The sequence below is a fragment of the Pelophylax lessonae genome (assembly GCF_965119305.1).
Source record: "Pelophylax lessonae genome assembly, chromosome: 2".
Taxonomy (NCBI): Eukaryota; Metazoa; Chordata; class Amphibia; order Anura; family Ranidae; genus Pelophylax; species Pelophylax lessonae.
The window spans coordinates 705,809,262-705,830,334 of NC_138769.1; the positions used below are offsets into that span (position 1 = coordinate 705,809,262).

General features: G+C 43.6%; 1 protein-coding gene across 1 annotated transcript in view; it reads left to right on the forward strand.

The window, feature by feature from the left end:
* Window positions 1-19,811, forward strand: part of ACER3 (alkaline ceramidase 3) — a 117,164-nt gene extending 97,353 nt beyond the window's left edge. Inside the window, exons 7-11 of the mRNA XM_082245917.1 lie at window positions 2,083-2,141; window positions 3,895-3,996; window positions 10,836-10,940; window positions 15,044-15,089; window positions 18,654-19,811. Of these exons, the coding sequence (XP_082102043.1) occupies window positions 2,083-2,141; window positions 3,895-3,996; window positions 10,836-10,940; window positions 15,044-15,089; window positions 18,654-18,707 (366 nt within the window). The 3' untranslated portion in view covers window positions 18,708-19,811. The remainder of the gene's footprint in view (window positions 1-2,082; window positions 2,142-3,894; window positions 3,997-10,835; window positions 10,941-15,043; window positions 15,090-18,653) is intronic.
* The last annotated feature ends 1,262 nt before the right edge of the window (window positions 19,812-21,073 follow it).

A 21,073-nucleotide genomic window follows, 5' to 3' on the forward strand; every position in this document is an offset into this window, starting at 1 on the left:
ACAAACAACATGAACATATAGAGAACTAAATACAGTATATGCACACGTCCCTTCATTCTAAGCCATGTCACTGGTCTGTAGTGAATGGATAGGCTGAATTCTCAGTGATGTCACTGGTCTCTAGTGAATGGATAGGCTGCATTCTCAGTGATGTCACTGGTCTCTAGTGAATGGATAGGCTGCATTCTCAGTGATGTCACTGGTCTCTAGTGAATGGATAGGCTACATTCTCAGTGATGTCACTGGTCTCTAGTGAAGGGATAGTCTGCATTCTCAGTGATGTCACTGGTCTCTAGTGAAGGGATAGGCTGCATTCTCAGTGATGTCACTGGTCTCTAGTGAAGGGATAGGCTGCATTCTCAGTGATGTCACTGGTCTCTAGTGAAGGGATAGGCTGCATTCTCAGTGATGTCACTGGTCTCTAGTGAAGGGATAGTCTGCATTCTCAGTGATGTCACTGGTCTCTAGTGAAGGGATAGGCTGCATTCTCAGTGATGTCACTGGTCTCTAGTGAAGGGATAGGCTGCATTCTCAGTGATGTCACTGGTCTCTAGTGAAGGGATAGGCTGCATTCTCAGTGATGTCACTGGTCTCTAGTGAATGGATAGGCTGCATTCTCAGTGATGTCACTGGTCTCTAGTGAATGGATAGGCTGCATTCCCAGTGATGTCACTGATCTCTAGTGAAGGGATAGGCTGAATTCTGAATGATGTCACTGGTCTCTAGTGAATGGATAGGCTGCATTCTCAGTGATGTCACTGGTCTCTAGTGAATGGATAGGCTGCATTCCCAGTGATGTCACTGATCTCTAGTGAAGGGATAGGCTGAATTCTGAATGATGTCACTGGTCTCTAGTGAAGGGATAGGTTGCATTCTCAGTGATGTCACTGGTGTCTAGTGAAGGGATAGGCTGCATTCTCAGTGATGTCACTGGTCTCTAGTGAATGGATAGGCTGCATTCTCAGTGATGTCACTGGTCTCTAGTGAAGGGATAGGCTGCATTCTCAGTGATGTCATTGTCTCTAGTGAACTGATAGGCTACATGCAGAATCCTTTCTATAATTCATGTTGCCACATAGTTTTGTTTTGTCCATCCTGCTGTCGAAATGCTAGACACACTTAAGTGCATTAAATCACATCTCACTGTCTATGGGTAGTTTTCATGTGTACAGTTTTTCTGGGCCCTAACTATAAATATGGAAGACAGATTTGTCCATCACAGTATGGAGTGGACCAGATCTGCTTAAATATCTGAAACAGGAAACCTTATCCATAGCAAACAGATTCTCTTGCTTATTCTTGAGCAGTACGGGTTAGAGCAAATTTTCTGGGTTGCAATTTTGGGCCCAATATCTATTGTTATACTTTCTTTAATTAAGTTGGTTCATCCAAAATTCCTGCTCATGCTTCCCCACCCAACATGACAATACTTGAGTACCAAACATTGCATTATGGGGAAGTATAGAGGCATCACATTTTAACCTGTACCTAGGTGACAGGGAAGTGAAGGCAAAATCCTGACTTCTGCAATTCCATTCTCTAAAGCAGGCATGTCCAACCTGCGGCCCGGGGACCGCATGCGGCCCAGAACCTCAGGCAATGCGGCCCACTGCCCCCTGACAATTTTTATTTTTTTTTGCTGGGAAGGAAGTCGAGTCGGGGGCATGGCCACAGAGGCAGCCTCAGAGGGGATCATCCACTAGTTGTGTTAAATTAGTGATGGGGGGGCTGCGGCAGCACAGGAAGGGCGCGGCAGCATTTTATTACTTATATACCTTAACTAATAGTATATATATTATATGTGGCCCGAGAAAATTTCTGTACACTCAGTGTGGCCCAGAGAAGCCAAAAGGTTGGACACCCATGCTCTAAAGTGAACCTGCTACTAAGCCCAGTATAGCATGCTGTAGCAACAATACAGATTCCAGGTGACCTTTGTCTATTGCCCCCTAGTGGGTGAAAGGAAGAATCCAATTGCTTTGTGCGCCCCTTTCTCCTCTAGTGCTAATGTATGATTCCCAGCATAACTTCGATCACATCAGGGGCCTCTGCTAACTATATGTCTGTTTTCTCCACTTATAGGTCATGTACGGCCTGCTGGTGGCTTTCCTGGTCCTCCGATCTGTGTATATAGTTACCTGGTACGTATGCAAGATTCTGAAACAAAAACATCAATCTCTACTTTTATTGGGCCAATTGGTGTAGTAATATGAGGAGTCCTTTTTTTTTTGTTCAGTAGCACGGCATTTGATCGCTTTGGCAGATTCCTGTATAGAGAGGGAAATTCTTCCTGTAAAGAAACTTTTCATTTAGAATTCTTGGTGCAATACCTGACTTTACCCCCAGGTGGGGCAGGTGAAATCTGTCATTTCAGAGTATGGTCCTTATAAAAAAAAAATAAAATAAGTAACATAAGGGTGGGAGAGGACGCCTGTGCTTCTACATGAAATTGGGGCTTTCCTTTGTTTTCTTTTGTTAACCAGTTCTGGACCGTAAGGATTTGCTGCCTAATGACTAGGCCATTTTTTGCCATTTGGCACTGCGTTACTTTAGCGGAAAATTGCGCGGTGGTACGACACTGTACCCAAATAAAATTGATGTCCTCAGCAGCTTTGCATAGCACCCAATCACCTTTTTAGCTTTCATCTTCATAGCTTAAGGCCCCTTTCACATGTGCTTTCCGATCAGGTTCACCTGTCAGTTTTTTCAGGTGGACCTGATCAGATGCTCCATGCATCCCTATGGAGTGGCCAATGTTAGCGGTGACATGTCCGCTGACACCCGCTTCTATCCGATCCGATCCTGTCCATAAAATCCAGAGTCCATCCGTCTGGAAGATCGGATGAAAATGGACAGGCGTTCCATTTTCATCCGATCTCCCATAGAGGAGAGCGGGGATCTGACAGCTCCGTCTGTGCAAAGTAAGCGGAGTCGGAGCTGTCATCCGCCTGCTCAGTGGGGATCGGCAGATCGATCCCCGCTGAGCAAAACAGAGTCCGCCGGGCAGGAAAGCCTGTGTGAAAGGACCATAAGGCCCCTTTCACACTTGCCGCTCCGTCGGCGGACTCCGTTTTTCTCAGCGCGGGATCGATCCGCTGATCCCGCGCTGAGCAGGCAGATGGCAGCTCTGTCTCTTCACTGTGTGCGGAGATAGAGCTGTCAGGTCCCCATTCTTCTCTATGGGGGGATCGGATGAGAACGGACTGCCTGTCCGTTCTCATCCAATACCATCCGCCAGATGGCTGGAAAATAGGGTTTCCATCCGTCCAAATTTGATGATCAGGTTCGGAATCTGATGTCAGCGGACATGTCTCCGCTGACATCCGATGCCCCATAGAGATGCATGGCATCCGTTCAGATCCGCCTAAAAAACTGACAGGCGGCTCTGAACGGTCCGCAAGTGTGAAAGGGGCCTTACTCAACAAGCTGAGGTTAGAAGCTGATTGGCTACTCTGCACAGCTGCTCCAGATTCTGTTTGCTCCAGTTTTAGAGATTCTCCGCATTGTGTTTTATGGGTGTTCAATAGTCCAGACACTTCCCCAAAGCATCTGGTCACAAGGAAGCAAAGCTGAATATATCTGCTGTAGCTGACGTAACATTTCCTATTAGAGAGCAGCTGTCGGTCTGGGAGTAACTTTTATTGCTTTATTCCATTTTAGTACTTCTAGGCAGAGGAGGTCACATAGGCAGACTTGATGGAGCCGACTACAAGGCTCCCAATAACAAGTGATTATTTCTCATTGTGTTCTCCAGCCTATATCTCTGTATAGCTTTAAGTTTATGATCACGGTACAGTTCACAGCGTGGTACTCGTGGCACGTCTGCTTGGAAATGATTTGGCATAAGATGCCATCCCCCTTTTAATAAAGCATTCTGATTCTTTTTTTTTTCAGGGTGTATCCCTGGCTCCGGGGTCTGGCTTACACCTCGTTAGGAGTGTTTTTAATGGGATTTATACTGTGGAACGTTGACAACATCTTCTGTGACACTTGGAGGTAAGTTTTTACACTTGGAGAATTTAAAACATTTTGAATCCTACATAAAGAGGATCTTCACTGCATCTGAGCACCACACACTAAAAACACTATTTAATTCCTTTTTATTATTCAAAGCAAACTCCGCCATCCATCTATGCTCTATTTTGTTGAGAAATCACTTTGAAACCCCCCCCCCCCCCCCTCTAAAATTTCTGGCCGTGGCTATCTTAACCACTTTACATAGTTACATAGTAGTTGAGGTTGAATAAAGACAATAGTCCATCCAGTTCAACCTGTGTAGGTGTGTGTGACCCTAATCATCCCTCACACCCCTGACTGTTCTGATCCTTGAGATGTATGTCCAAGAGTCTTTTGAAAGTAGCCATACTTCCCGCAGAAACCACCTCTTGTGGTAGAGAATTCCACAATCCTGTAGCCCTAACAGTAAAGAACCCCCTGCGTTGCCTGAGGTTAAAACGTTTCTCCTCTAATCGCATTGTATGCCCTCGAGTCCTCATGCAATCCTTGCAGCTGAATAGCTTTTTTTCTATGCTGAGATCACCATTGAGGTATTTATAAGTTGCTATCATGTCCCCTCTCAGGCGTCTCTTCTCCAGGGAGAATAAATCAAGCGATTGCAGACGCTCTTCATAAGGTTTAAGGTCCTCCAATCCCCTAATTAGTTTAGTTGCCCTTCTCTGGACTCTCTCCAGATCCAACACATCCCTCCTGAGGACTGGCGACCAGAACTGGACAGAATACTCCAGATGCGGTCGGACCAGAGTTTTATAAAGTGGAAGGATTATAGTTTATCTCTGGAATACATCCCTTTCTTTATGCATGCTAATATTCTGCCGGCTTTGGCAGCTGCCGCTTGACATTGCATGCTATTGCTTAATCTATCCTCTACCAAGACTCCCAGATCTTTCTCCATTTTTGATTCCCCAAAGTTTCCCCCCCTAAAGTGTATTGTGCTTTTATGTTTTTTAGTCCCAAAGTGCAAAACCTTACACTTCTGCACATTAAACCTCATTTGCCATGTGGTTGCACACTCTGTTATTTTGTTCAGGTCATTCTGTAGGATATCTACTTCATGCTGTGCAGTTATTGCCCTACCCAATTTTGTGTCATCTGCAAAAACTGATATAGAACTACTGATCCCGTCCTCAATTCTGTTTATGAATAAATTGAACAGGGTTGGTCCCAGGACTGAGCCTTGGGGGACCCCACTTACCACACCAGACCAGTCTGAGTATGCGCTATTTATTACCATTTGGACACGCCCTTTTAGCCAGTTCCGTATCCAAAAGCAAACCTTGTGGTCAATGGCTGCAGACCTTATTTTATAAATTAAGCGCTTGTGGGGAACTGTATCAAACGCCTTAGCGAAATCCAGGTACACCACATCCACTGGTTTCCCCCTATCTAGCTCACAGCTCACCTCCTCGTAGAGTGTTAAGAGATTGGTTTGACAAGAACGCCTATTTGTAAACCTGTGCTGATTACTGCTGATGATGTTGTTGTCTTTAGCAAACTCTACGATATAGTCCCTTATCATACCCTCCAGAAGTTTACATACTATCGATGTCCGACTGACAGGCCTATAATTTCCCGGGACGTGCCTCTGCCCTTTTTTGAATATCGGTATCGCGTTTTCCTCCAATCCCCTGGTACATGTCCTGTCATAATACTGTCAGCAAAGATCAGGAACAGTGGTCTAGATATAACCTTACTAAGTTCTTTGAGTACTCTTGGATGTACGCCATCCGGGCCTGGTGATTTATTTGTGTTAATTTTATCCAGCCTTTCCCTGATTCCACCCTCTGTTAGCCATAGCGGCAAGTCCTGTGAATTACTACTAACCATACAGTCATGGTCAGTGTACCCCTCCTTTTCCTGTGTAAAGACTGAGGAGAAAAAGGCGTTCAGCACGGTTGCTTTTTCAGTGTCCTCTGTAACCATCCTCCCATCATCGTTAATTATGTGTGCAATATGCTCTGCCCTAGTTTTTTTGCTGTTCTTTTTAAAGAATTTCTTTGGGTTCTTTTTACTATCCTCCGCTATTTGTCTCTCAAAGTTGATTTTAGCCATTTTGATTTCGTATTTACTTTTCTTATTTGCCTCCTTGTATTGCTGGAAAGCCGATACTGTGCCCTCTGATTTATATTTCTTGAAGGTCATTTTTTTTACTCCTAATAAGTTTTTTAACATTACGGTTTAGCCAGCCAGGTTTGGCTTTGTCTTTTCTAAATGTATTTCCCATCGGAATGCACTGCGAGATGCATTTGTTTAATATGTTCCTAAAGCATTCCCATTTTTCCTCTGTGGTCAGTGATCCTAGGGTTTGGTCCCAGTTTACCCTTTCCATCAATGAGCACAATTTGGGAAAGTTTTCCCTTCTGAAGTTTAGGGTTCTTATGTTCCCCACTTGCCTTGTTATATTGTTATTTACGCTAAATGTGATCGCTAGAGCCCAAGTTGTCCTGTACTCCTACCCCCAAACATTATATATTTTCTTAAAGAAGACACTCTAAAGAATAAAATAATTGGTAGCAAAACATTTCAGTAAAAAAAACACATTCAAAGTTAATTTTAGGGGGCACGAAAACACAATAAATTACCCAGTTGTTTGGTAAAATATAAAAGCCGAGGTTACATCGAGTAAATAGATGCCCAACATTTCAAACCTTAAATATGTCAGTACCCTTTATTTTTCATAGTCGACTCTCTAAAAGCCCCCTATAGGTCCTTAGTTTAGCGTTATGAAGCACCCTGGATGTCTCCCCTGTGCTCCACTGAATGTAATGCAATGCACATCACACTGCATTACATTCTTTCCCGGGCTTGATGGCCGGGAAAACAGTCAACGGGCACCTGGAACTGACATCCTTTCCAGGTCAACTAGAAGGAGAGGAGAGCAGACGTGTCCGCTCTCTTCCCTCCCCCTCTACCCGGCGGCACCTGCTATTCTTGTCCCGGACCCGCAGATGGGCATGCGAAGCCCGGGATACATAGGGGGGGGTGTGCGCATAGGGTGTGGGGAGAATTTAGGGCGGTAGCCCAGGCGCCAGGTCCTAACTTCTGGTCTCAATGACAACCTGGTGCCTGGGGTTTGTCGAGCCCTGACTTGGGGTACTGTGACGGACCCCGTACTCAAGAGGAGTATGTTTGCCGTATAAGCTTCCCTTGCCCAGTACCAGCATGATACAAGATCCCTTAGCCCACCCAGTCACTAGCCGTAACTCAGTGTAGGGTAGTAAGAAACAGAAGACTTTTATTGAAGAACAGACACAAGTATATATATTTCTGGGGACAATCCCCCCTCCTTGTTGTATATAGACACAGTGTGGGGGTAAACTGTACATCCAATAACCTGAGGCACAGGTACATTCAAACATTTCAACAAATCTTAACAAAAAGTGGGCACGCAGCCAACTTTGTCAGTGGGAAGGACACTTGAGGAAACTTTCCCCTTTCTTACTCTAACTCTGGTCTTCATGCTTGGAACATGCCTAATACAAACCGTAGGAAAAAGGGGGAACCCCTAAGTTTGGCGGGACTATGAATGCGACTGAACACTACTACTAGTATATAAAAAAACATCAAACACTTTATTATTTAACAGAAAAAATGACAGAAAAAAAAAGAGAATATTAACAATGACAATCACAATGTATTCTAAAAAGTTGCACGCAATTACTGCTCATACACGGTAAAGAAGATTCTGGGGTGCATATGGTGAAGAAACAAGAGACCCTACGTGTTTCGGGTAAAAACCCTTCTTCAGGGGTCAAACAAGATTCAGACCATGTTGTAACACCACTTGGGTCTTCATATATCCCGAGGAGAGCTGTGTGTTAAAAACCGATAGAGTTTACCAGTGGGAAAAAGGATGCCTGTTTTCCAGTATACACATATTTTGTGGGTAGAAGAGTACTTGAAAAGATGTAAGGAAAAGAGAGCCGCAGTACTGTGAATCGGTGGGCACAACAATGATCCAAGACGGTCCAATGAAAAGCCCCAGAGGGGTCAAGATATAAATAAATGTAATGGAGACCTGTAGTGTATAGGTAGCCGCGTGGCAAGAGGTCATACAAGTTTATGAAATGATTATCGAGATCATACAAACCATAAAGGGGGTGGGGTAGCGTTAGTGACCAGCATTAACCCAATACGTTTGGCTGCTGGGTAGGAACATGGTACAGCGGTCACACTTTATATCTGGGAAACAAAATGTTGTATGGCCAGTGACCGCAATGTTATGTCCAAAGTCAGTGTTCTAAACATAGACAGCCTTGCTGGTTCAGGGGCCAATATCCTAGTGAAGAAAAGGGAGTTGGGACAGATGCTAAATGGCACTGGTACTGTCACAATATTGTTGATAAATATTACTGTCCCCTGTGAAAGAGCCCCTTCATTCTTTCAACACAAACCACACATATAAGACCCAAGATAACAGGGGTAAAACCAAATGCTGAGTCTGATGTGGTTGTACTGGGAGTCTGGCTAGTCATCCTTTGTCTTAGGGGCACAGGGTGACCAAGAACTCCAGACTGGGGTCCTCGGTCACCCTGTGCCCTTAATAGACGCACAATGACTTGCTAAGGCGTTTGATACAGTTCCCCACAAGCGCTTAATTTATAAAATAAGGTCTGCAGGTATCGACAGCAGGGTTTGCTCTTGGATACGGAACTGGCTAAAAGGCCTTGTCCAAAGGTTGGTAGTAAACAGCGCATACTCAGACTGGTCTGAGGTAGTAAGCGGGGTCCCCCAAGGCTCAGTCCTGGGACCAAACTTGTTCAATTTATTCATAAACCGCATTGAGGTCGGGATCAGTAGTTCGTTATCAGTTTTTGCAGATGACACAAAATTGGCCAGGGCAATAACTGCACAGCATGAAGCAGATATCCTACAGAATGACCTGGACAAAATTACAGAGTGGGCAACGACATGGCAAATGAGGTTTAACGTGGAGAAGTGTAAGGTTTTGCACTTGGGGACTAAAAACATAAAAACACAATACACGTTAGGAGGGGAACCCTTGGGGGAATCAAAAATGGAGAAAGATCTGGGAGTCTTGGTTGATGATAGATTAGGCAACAGCATGCAATGTCAAGCGGCAGCTGCCAAAGCTAGCAGAATATTAGCATGCATAAAGAAAGGGATGTATTCCAGAGATAAGACTATAATCCTTCCACTTTATAAAACTCTGGTCCGACCGCATCTGGAGTATTCTGTCCAGTTCTGGTCGCCAGTCCTCAGGAGGGATGTGTTGGAGCTGGAGAGAGTCCAGAGAAGGGCAACTAAACTGATTAGGGGGTTGGAGGACCGTAACTATGAAGAGCGGCTGCAATCGCTCGATTTATTTTCCCTGGAGAAGAGACATCTGAGAGGGGACATGATAGCAATTTATAAATATCTTAATGGGGATCTCAGCTTAGAAAAAAAGCTGTTCATTCGAAGGAATTGCATGAGGACTCGAGGACATACAATGCGATTAGAGGAGAAGCGTTTTAACCTCAGGCAACGAGGAGGGTTCTTTACTGTTAGGACTATAAGATTGTGGAATTGTCTACCACAAGAGGTGGTTTCTGCGGGTAGTATGGTGGCTTTCAAAAGACTTTTAGACTTACATCTCAAGGATCAGGACATTAAGGGCTATGTTAGATGATTACAGCCACACACACCTACACAGGTTGAACTGGATGGACTATTGTCTTTACTCAACCTCACCTACTATGTAACATAAGGGGGGCCTGGGGAGCTGAACTAGGGGTTTCCTTACCTCTCTAAAGGCGCTTTTCCACTGCATGGAACCGAACGGTTCGGCTCGCTTTTGCGCTTTTCCACTGCATGGTACGGTGTTGGAACGGTTCGGTACGGTACGGCGACGCTTTTCCACTACATGAAACCGAGCGGTGCGGCTCGCTTAAACAGTACCACCTCGGTTGTGGTTCCAAGAGGGCCGTACCGATACCATATCCCACAATCCTTTGCATGCAGCCTTGACTGTTTGTCACTACTAGCCACTGATTGGTCAGAGAATCGTTGTTATCCCACTCACTTTACTGTAGTGGAAAAGCAAACCGTACCGAACCGTTCCAACACCGTACCATGCAGGGGAAAACCAAACCGAGCCAAGCAGTGCCGAGTGGAGGCAAGCCGATACTTGCAGTGGAAAAGTGCCATAAGGTAAGCTTGGTTCCAGGGGCTCCCCCTGCCGTAAGTTACTCCTGTCACAGGTACCATGACATACCAGTCATTATAATGTGAACCAATCAGCCAACTTCAAATCCCATGACCAAAAGCAAAAACCTGAGTACCTGTTATTACTTTTGAACCAGGTAAGTCTCCTCCTTTGTTTCTCTGTGAAGTGGGTTCACTTTGTTAGAATGAACTTGACCTTCCGAATATAAGAAGGAATCCACTCCAGTTTCCTCCCACACTCCAAAGATAAACGGTCTCTTGTCACGTGCGTATGATATAGGGAGTTCAGATTGTAAGCTCCATGAGAGCAGGGACTGATGTGATTGTACAGTATGTTAAGTGCTACAAAAAGTGATGGTACTTTATACTGTAAATGCCTGTAATAAAAAAAAAAATAGGGAAGCAAAGGAAAAGTGAGTGTGTGCTGTAAGGGGAGAAGGGGATGTGTTGCTTTGCCCTACATGGACAAAGCACAGGTTCACTTTGTAATTTTTCCACTTTCCACTTTGTTCCAAAATCAAGGATAGAAGAAACTTGGGTACCATAAGGTGTCTTTGCATCTAAAAATTCCTCCTTGAAACAAATGTGTTTTAAATCTTTCCCCTGTAAATATGACCAAATAAAAACTCATGAACGTTATTTTCTTCCAGGAGTGTACGGCAGAAGATGCCCCCGGTCGTCGGGGCCGTGACACAGTTCCATGCCTGGTGGCACATACTGACTGGACTGGGTTCTTACCTGCATATTTTGTTTAGGTAAATCCCTATTCTTACCCTTTGTGTAGCATTTCTTTATTGGATTCCATATCGCTTATCACCAAAGAGAACCGGTTGCTTCTGTGTGCTTATTAAATTGTATTGAATGGTACTGGACACCAGCATATGACATCTGCTTGCCATGGAAGCTCCAGAACACCACCCCACATTGAAATGTTGATGGTCAGACCCTACATTCTTAAAAAGGGCCTGTACTGTAGAAGCTATGCCCAAAATGGACAGGTGTGGTGCAAATACACCAGTATTACCTCTGTGATGCATCTCTTGAGGTTATCCTTCTTTATGCGAAGTGTAGTGCAAATCACTAGTTATCAATTATGCCTGTGGGCTCCCTGCAGCTGATGGTTTTCCCCATTACTGACTTGCTAGACTTTGTTGGGCTCTGTGTGAAGGTAACCATCTTGGTAGATGTAAGACTGTTTCCACGTGTCAGAGCTGTCTGGTGGAGGATTGGTCAAGTAGCAGCAGGAGAGATGATGGAAGCATAGATCCATAGAATGGGATGAAATCAGAGAGATTTTTGTACTGCAAATCCCCAGTTCCAGCTTCCTCTTCAGCAAGGAGAACAGCGAGCAGCAGAGGAAGGACATCACCAAAACTGGATAGACTAGCAGTCAGAAGGCAGCAGTGCCTTGTATGATCTCACGCTGCAGATATTTAGCTGTAAGGCTACTCAACAGGACAAGTAGATTTTTCAGGGTACTGAGTAGGCAGAATTAAAATTTCATGATGTTCCTATAACATTCCAAATGTTCACTTACTGTGTTCAGATCCACTTTATTAGCCAGTAAAGGAGTTCGCTTTGCATTGTGGGATGCAGGTCAGGTGATAGTTTACATTTAAAAGCTTTAAGGTTTGCTAGCTGCATGAACACTAGGTTGGAGGTGCAATGAGGCAAAATTTCAACAATTGATATATGTATGTACCAACCCCCAGTAATGCCAGCTATTGCCTAGTATTGCTGGATTATGCAGATATTTTTGTTGTTGAATAAGGTCCTCAACACAACACATAAGGTCCTCAACCAAAATATGGTTCAGCTGTTCAGGGTAGCCAATCAGCTTCTAACTTCAACTTGTTCAATTAAGCTTTTTAAAAAAATGGGTACCTGATTGGTTTCTACACACAGCTTCACTAGATTTTGCGCTCTCCAGTTTTAGTAAATCAATCTCTTTGGGTCCTTTCACACGGGCTTTCTGCCCGGCGGATTCCATTTTACTGAGCGGGGATCGACCTGCTGATCCTCGCTGAGCAGGCGCATGACAGCTCTGTCTCCGCTTACTTTGCAGAGACGGACCTGTCAGATCCCTGCTCTCCTCTATGGCAGATTGGATGATAACGGACCGCCTGTCCATTTTCATCCGATCCTTTCCGATCTGATCCTCCAAACGGATGGAAAATAGGGTTTCCATCAATCTGAATTTCACGGACAGGATGGGATCCAATAGCAGCGGTTGTCAGCACAGATGTCTCCGCTGACATCCGCTGCTTCATAGAGGTGCATAGAGCATCCAATCAGGTCCGCTGAAAAACAGACAAGCTAACTGGATCGGAAAGCCCGTGTGCAAGGGGCCTTTCGCATTCAAAGGACTGTGATGCAGCATACAGTGCCACTTCATCTGAGTTCTTTATGGAATCTCCATACAGCTGGTGAAAGTTGTACTTTATCTTTTTCAATCCCAGTTTCTTCTGTGTTCCAGGTCTGATGGCTGAGTATTGTGACATGGGTAGAAAGGGCATAATCGGGTGCTTTTGATGCAGAAAGGACATGATCTGGGTGCCTTTGTTAATGCTTGTGTGTGTATATATGCTCTATAGGTCTCAAACTCTTGCAGAAAAGTCTTCCATTCACCACTACGGTAAATGTGGGTACTTTTGCAATGCTATTAAAGAAGTACAACCAAAGCTCGTTCGGCTGTACTTCCCCTATGGATCACAGGAGTACAGTTCATTCTGCATACCTGTGAACCGTTTTCAGTGAACTGATGTCACAGAGCTGGTCCAGGCTAGGGAAAGATCGTGACCACATGGCCAGGACCCACCCAGATCCCTGGACCGGCACCTGACTTAGCTTCTTAGCGAGCCGCTAAGAGTCTGAGCCAGCCGCTCTCGCCCCCTCCACAGCCCAGATCTCCAGTGAGCATGGGTGGCAGGGCAAACGGGGAGCCGCTGACAGTCACCAGCTCTCAGAGAGCACTGAGAACTGAGCGTCCGGCGGTGTTTGATCGCTCAGTTCTCAGTGTTAGAGCCGGCGTGGGACAGATGCAGAATCGGACCGATGCTGAGTCCACCTACGTAAGTATAATTTCTAAAATAGAAAAAAAAAAGACCTAAACGTCTAAGGAGATAGTGGGTCCAACAACCCTGATCCACATTTCAGGCAAAAGTAAGTCACCCTACACAAATGAATGTATTTCACAGCATTGAAACAAACCAAGGGTGGATTTTTATGAGTCTTTTGACCATCCTTCAGCAGTAGAACTTGAAACCTTTGTATGTGGCTCACAAGATTATATGATTTAGTGACTATGCTGTAGCATGCTAAATTACATTTATTATTGCACAATTGTGGTATGAAGAAGAATGACAAAGTTCTGTATAAATTCTTCCATAAAATTAAAAATTAAGTAACCGCGCTTAGACAAAAATTGTATAAATAGGAGCAGCAGCTTTACAGTGAGACAACACCAAGCAAATATGTAGATAAAAAAAGCTGCGCTAAAGTGAACCAAATGGTTAGTATTGTGCAATACACAAAACTAATAATATAATAACTAACCAATTGCAAACACCTGAATTACCAAGGATGCATCAAATGATATGTGAAACAACAAATGATATTGAATTAATATATAAGCTGCTTGTGACCACTAGAAATCACAAAGCGTATAAACAATATAAATATGTGAATAACTGATAAACGTGAATAATTAATCCACAGGTGAATAAAACATAATATAGTCCCAAAGATGAAGAAATCCAAAATAGGGAAGTAGGAGAAGTGGATGAAAGTGAATCCAATAGCTGTTGTCACCAAGGTGCTCCCACAAAAGTGACATACAAATCTCCTTACCAGATACTGGTATATACACAACCTTGTGTATAGCTCCTCACAGCACCACTTACAGAAACACTTATTCCAGCAACCTCAAGAACGAGGCCAGAGAAGGATGGAACTGCTCCTATTGTGTTGACAAGATGGGCTCCGATGCACCATACAAAATAAAAACAGGACTCGATAGTTAAGTATAGAATGCTCAGAAATCCACAGAAGCCAGCCGGCCAGCTCTCGTAGCCCATCCACAGGGCAGCGCTGTGACGTCAGCACGCTGTAGGGTACGGCGTGCTGACGTCACCGTGCTGCCCTGTGGACGGGCTACAACGAGAGCCGGCTAGCTTCTGTGGATTTCTGAGCGTTCTATACTTTGATTCATGTGAGTGCAATTTTATATCTTTTAATAAATGGTGTAACTGTATTACACTATCGAGTCCTCTTTTTATTTTGTATGGTGCATCGGAGCCCATCTTGTCAACACAATAGGAGCAGTTCCATCCTTCTCTGGCCTCATTCTGGAGGTTGCTGGAATAAGCGTTTCTGTAAGTGGTGCTGTGAGGAGCTATACACAAGGTTGTGTATATACCAGTATCTGGTAAGGAGATTTGTATGTCACAATATGTGGGAGCACCGTGGTGACAACAGCTATTGGATTCACTTTCATCCACTTCTCCTACTTCCCTATTTTGGATTTCTTTATCTTTGGGACTATATTATGTTTTATTCACCTGTGGAATAATTATTCACGTTTTTCAGTTATTCACATATTTATATTGTTTATATGCTTTGTGATTTCTAGTGGTCACAAGCAGCTTATATATTAATTCAATATCATTTGTTGTTTCACATATCATTTGATGCATCCTTGGTAATTCAGGTGTTTGCAATTGGTTAGTTATTATAATATTATTAGTTTGGTGTATTGCACAATACTTACCATTTGGTTCACTTTAGGGCAGCTGTTTTTATCTACATAAATTTTTCCATATTGCTTTATTTTAACTGGTTTTTATGTGCTTTGTTGCAGTTTGTACACGCGAACTCTCTTCCTTAAGTATCGGCCAAAGGTGAAGGTGAGTACTTTTAGTGTGCGGCCTCTAGCTCCATTATACTTCATGTTGTGTTTTCTTTTTCTTTTTTCTTTTTTTTTTTTTAATAACGAAGGATGTGAGTGAGCAATCATGGCTATTACATCTGCATTTTGTTCAAGTAACAACGGGTAAGTAACAATAATTTACTAAAACTGAAGAGTGTAAAATCCGGAGCATCTGTACATAGAAACCAATCTGCTTCTAACCTCAGCTTGTTCAATTAAGCTTTAACAATAAGCCCTCGTTCACATTGGCACAATTTGACAGTTTAAATCACATGACAAATAGCGGCCTATTGCCAGCAATGGCACCGACTTTGTGGCGCCGCACTGATTTTCAAAAATAATTCTTGCACTACTTTTCGTGAATTCAGGGGCGACTTCAATAAACCTTTGTGTATGAACCTGCACAGATGTCTTTCAAGTCGCCCCCGAAGTCAGACTGAAATGCCGCTTTGAAATTGTGCAAGTTCAGATGAAGTCGCATGATTTCAAACCCACGTTCAATGTGAGCAAGGACTCAAACCTAGGAGCTGATTGGTTTCTATGCACCAGATTTTGCACCCTCCAGTTTTAGTAAACCAACCCCAGTGTTTTAAAAACTGGGGCTGCCTGTACGGCTTTGATTTGGGCAACTCAACAAGTCCCTCCACAAACAGAGAGCTTTTCACTGCTGCCGGTTTGTTGAACACAAAGCAGCCAAGGACTGTGTGAAATCTGAGCACTTACCAGACATGTTTATAGAAATCTAGTAAGCACATCACCTAATCCAAAATACTGCAGCAATAATTCTTTATAAAAATGTATTTGTTAGCTTTACAGTTTCCACAGTTAACTTATATAGACATTAGGAATCCATTAAATAAAATGGTGCTTCCATGAATACAAAGTCCTATATCTCCTATGTAGACAATGGCAATCGGTGGAATGCCAGCAAATAGTGCTGCATCCTATAGTTGCATAATGATGTCATTACACAAATGTCAAAAAGCGGATCCAAAGGCTAAGCCTATTTTATATTTACATAGCCTGCACCAGATAACATGCATTACTGACACCAAAGTAATGAGGGGAGAGCCAAAACAGGGTGGCTACATTTCATGGGGGACCCCCTTTCCAAACTGTTCTAACCTCATATATATTATGTGCAACACCCTCCTAGATAGGTGCTAGAATAAAAGCATTGTTTTGCTCTGCTGCTTATCAGGGAGCAGGATTGTTAGTTTTGCCTGTTGCATGTGTCCATGTGTGATTCATTTGGTCTGAGGGAGTGTCCCCACTGTATCCAATAGGGGAGCCTGTTGGACAGTGGAGGAAACTCAGCCAGTGACACACAGGCTTTTGTGACAGTCCCAGTGGGAGGGCACATCCGCACTGCATCCTGGGATTGATCATAAAAGCCAAGGGCACATGTGACAGGGCGTCTTTGGCGGGAAGCAGAGTCCCAGGAAGAGGGTGACGGCTGTCTCTCCTTCTGCATACTGAGCAAAGTGTTCACAGGCAGTCGGCCTAGTGAGCCAGGTGTGGAGCGGAGCCTTGAAGGTCCTGGAGAAGCTGACAGTGGAGCTGTAGGCAGAGCTACCTGAGAAAAACAGTGTTCGTGAGTACCAGGGGCTTGTCAAGGGGTCTGCCCAGGAAAGGGGACCACTCCAGTGAGGTCAGTGGACAAGAGGTTAGCGCACACAGTCAGTGAGTAAAGGGGGGTGCCAAGTAGAACCCTGAAGAGTAATCTACCAAGTAATTTGCCTTTCAAGTTCTTCACTTCAGTGGCAGGGATAAGCAGCGGCCTTGCCGCATTCAACATAGAAGTCCTCAAGTTTGTACATAGTTTGCTAAAGTTGGAGTATCCCACTCATCCCTTCTCCCATCCCAAGTTAAAATAAAAACAACAAAAACCAAATCTCCTGGACTGTTTACTGACTGAGCCAAGCAATTTAAAGTAATAAGGATTTACAAGTCGTTGCTATGGGTAACCCAGGGGAATCTGCTTTAAGCCTCTCCCACAGGAGTAGTGCTACATATGTATAGTACCTGTGAAAGCTGTAAAGCTGGTGAGATAAAGCGCAACTACACTGTATTTGAGCACCATAAACCAAGAACACTAACTAATTTTTAATAGTTAACACAAACTCTCCCATCCATCTGTCTCCATGCTTTATTTTGCTGAGAAATCACTTTGATAAGCACTTCCTAGCAATTCTAGCCTGTGGCCATTTTAAAGCGGAGTTCCACTAATTTTTGTGTTTATTAAAAGTCAGCAGCTACAAAAAGTGCAGCTGCTACTTTTAATAAATGCACACTCACCTGTCCCACGGTCCAGCAATGCGGCCGTCCGAAGCTTCGCTCCTCTCAGCTGCGCCGGCATCTCTACTGTGGGCACCTGGCTGTGACAGCTTGTGGCTTCAACTGCGCGTTGTGAATGGCCGGGCAATCTTCTGGGACCTGTGACGTGCATAGTGTCATCTGGTGGCTTTCTTAGTGAAGAGGTTTATTAATGTATCCCTAGTTTGGTGAGTTGTGCTGAGGATTCCCCATCACTGGGGACCTGGGTTCTCTGTATCAGTTGGGATTGAGAGCCACCAGCTGCATAGTGTCATCTGGTGACTTTATTAGTGAAGAGGTTTATTAATGTGTACCTAGTTTGGGGAGTTGTGCTGAGGATACCCCATCACTGGGGACCTGGATTCTCTGTAAGGTTGTTTGTACCATTTGGGATTGAGAGCCACCAGCTGCATAGTGTTATCTGGTGGCTTTCTTAGTGAAGAGGTTTATTAATGTATCCCTAGTTTGGGGAGTTGTGCTGAGGATTCCCAATCACTGGGGACCCGGGTTCTCTGTACCAGTTGGGATTGAGAGCCACCAGCTGCATAGTGTCATCTGGTGACTTTATTAGTGAAGAGGCTTATTATGTATCCCTAGTTTGGGAAGGTGTGCTGTGGATTCCTGATCCTCATTGGGGATTTCGGTTCTATGTAACAGTTGGGATTGAGAGCCAACAGTTGGGATTCAGAGCCACCAGTTGCATAGTGTTATCTGATGGCTTTCTTAGTGAAGAGGTTTAATAATGTGTCCCTATCTTGGGGCATTGTGCTGAGGAATGTTATTATTCAGAATCTTACAGAAGGTCAAATCCTCCTCCTCCTCCTATTAATCTCTTCCCACCAACCTGGCGCATATATTCGGCCTCTCGACAAGTGCGGCTGCAAATAAACCTTTTTACTGTGCTTAGAGCACACTCCCGCCACAGTAACCAGTGGGTACCAGAAAGCTCCCAATGCATATTTGCCATCGGGAGCTTTTCGATCTGTGACCTCAGATCATGTGACCGCTGTGATTGGAATGCCCACCTCCCAGAATTTAGATCCTCCTAAAGAGCCGGGAGGTGGCGGCTGGAAGGGATTAACAGTGGCTAGATATAACAAAATTAGATACGTATCCAAATACAAAAATGGATTGAAAGCTATTCATGCAAGTATATGTAGTATTAAATGTGATTGTCACAGTGAGGCATTTTCTTGCTTTTCATTCCTTGTTTTCCTTTGCACAGTTCATGTTTGGCATGTGGCCGGTGATTATGGTGGAACCTCCGAAGAAACACTGAGAAAGCCTAATTGAAGAACCACACAGAAACATTCCAGAACGGTCCTGTCAGAGTGTGACACACCTTATCTCCAGCGTTCTGAATATGGACATTACATATATGCATCTATAGCTACAATACACGTGTGTGTGCGTACTACTGACCGTGTACGCACATCTTTTATACCAAGTTATATAAGTGTTGGTTGCACTGGTACTGCCAGTTACAGACAGAACTTCCCTGTCTGGTTTTTGGAGCTATTGGATAAGTCATGGGACTGTACGACTTTTTTTTTTTTTTTTTCTACTGTTTTCTAAAAAAAAAAAAAAACAAAAAAAAAAAAAAAAACTTTCTAATTGCCCCTTAAGTCTGCATTCACATGACACCCTGCTCCTGAGTCCCTGTTTTGTATAGGAGGCGGGGTCCTCCTGTACACAGCAGGGGTGGGAGAGGGTCTAAATTTTACAAAGAGATAGGCTTTAAAAATACAGCCCAAGAGCCATTGAGTCTAATGGGCCATAAAAAAAAGAACAGTACAGCAATCCTGATAATCAAGTGCTACAACCTCATCCTAATCCCAGGTGGGTGATGTTATGCGCACAGAATGTTGGCACAACTTATTTGGCAAATTTTAACTTTTTTAGCCGTTATGAACTGGTTTCGCCAAAGTTGTGCAAAGATATAATAGCACCCTTCAAGTGACCTCTGCAGCATTTCTATTTAGAAGGACTCTGCTGCTACAATCCAGCTGAATAAAATGGTTTCTTGCAAAGAAGAAAGGTGTGCCTGTGCCGTCAATGAAGAGACATCAACACCTGCAGATTCTTCCAGGACTGTCTATCTCCTGGTCCCCACTGCACTCAGTGGCTCCTCCCATGGATGCCTACTTCATTTCAGGAGACAGTAGAGACATAGTTGCTGTTGGGAAAAACCACTGAGAGCTGCGGGGGTCCAGGAAATCTGCTCTCTGTTTTAGCGACAAGGACAGTGGGGGAGGGAAGTATTTTACTTTTGAAACTGAAGAAATGGCATAGCTAATATTGAATGTTTGGTGGACAGATGATATATGCTTAGAAACAGTGCCTAACTTATTTCTTAATAAATTTGTATTGATCCTTTATGGAGGATCTTGTGTCATGTCCATTTTATTGTATTATGAAATGATGAACACTTAAGCAAAACTCAAAAAGCTAAATACGTTGTTGAAATACATCTATGTGAAATCTTTCCCTGCCGACGGTTTGTAATTCTATTCAGCCAGTCTTGTGATTGAGTGATAAAGGTGTGAATCCACGCTAATGAAAATAAAAAGAAGCTAGCAAAAACAGTGTAAAATATACATACACAAAAATAATCACAATAAGAAGAAAAATGCAGCGCTAAGGTCAATAGACAAAAAGAAACAATGTCCAAAATAAACAAATTGAAGAAATGTCTTTTGTGATAAAGTTCCTAGATTAATATGACGACATTCGATAAGTGCAATCCAGTGAAAATGTAGATGTCACGATGAAAAGGATAATAATCTCTCCACCACCGAAAATAAGTAAAATGCAAACTCACCAGAGCCAAATGCTGTCTAGATTATAGGACAGCAAGCGAGTGTTATGCGACCAGTCTGCATATCTTTTGGGACATCAATGTAGTCCGCAACTTCCAGTCTCATAGAAAACCTCCAATGTGTAGAATGACTCAGCACATCATGGAAGGGTTAAATTGTATAAAAAAAAAAAAAATGGGAGAGGCTCATGTGTAGTATGAAATAAAAATCACTTTAATAAAAATATACAATAAAATATTCAGTAACACTGATACAAAAACAGTGTATAAGGAATATAAAATCAAAACAATGGTAAAAAAGAACTCACATCTAGAGCCACCACTAAAATGAAAAGTGATGGCTGGGACCTTAGGTGTTTGAGATTATCACTCACTCGCTTGCTGTCCTATAATCTACACAGCATTTGGCTCTGGTGGTGAGTTTGCATTTTTGCATTGACACACTCTACAGGGGTGACACCATCATTGCAGCTTCCTTTCTGCTTGCTGGAGAAGGCGTGACATCAGACTGCTGTGGCCCTATCTGTTCTCTCCTCCTCCTCCTCCTGAAATGTGAAAAGTCAAGATTTTAGTAAACATTTGGCTGCTTATATCTAAGAGTGGTTCTTTACTCGGGGGGGGGGGGGGGGAACTAAAAAAAAATGGGAACAACTAAAATTACCATGTGTGGTCCCCAAATGTTTTGCTGTACATAAAGAAAAAGAAATATGATCTGAAGTAAACACAAGTGACCAACCACCATCCCTGATTAGGCATACAAAGAGGAAAACATGGGTCATGGGACTTTGTATGAGGTCAGCCACTTACTAATAAACAGGATATGTAAA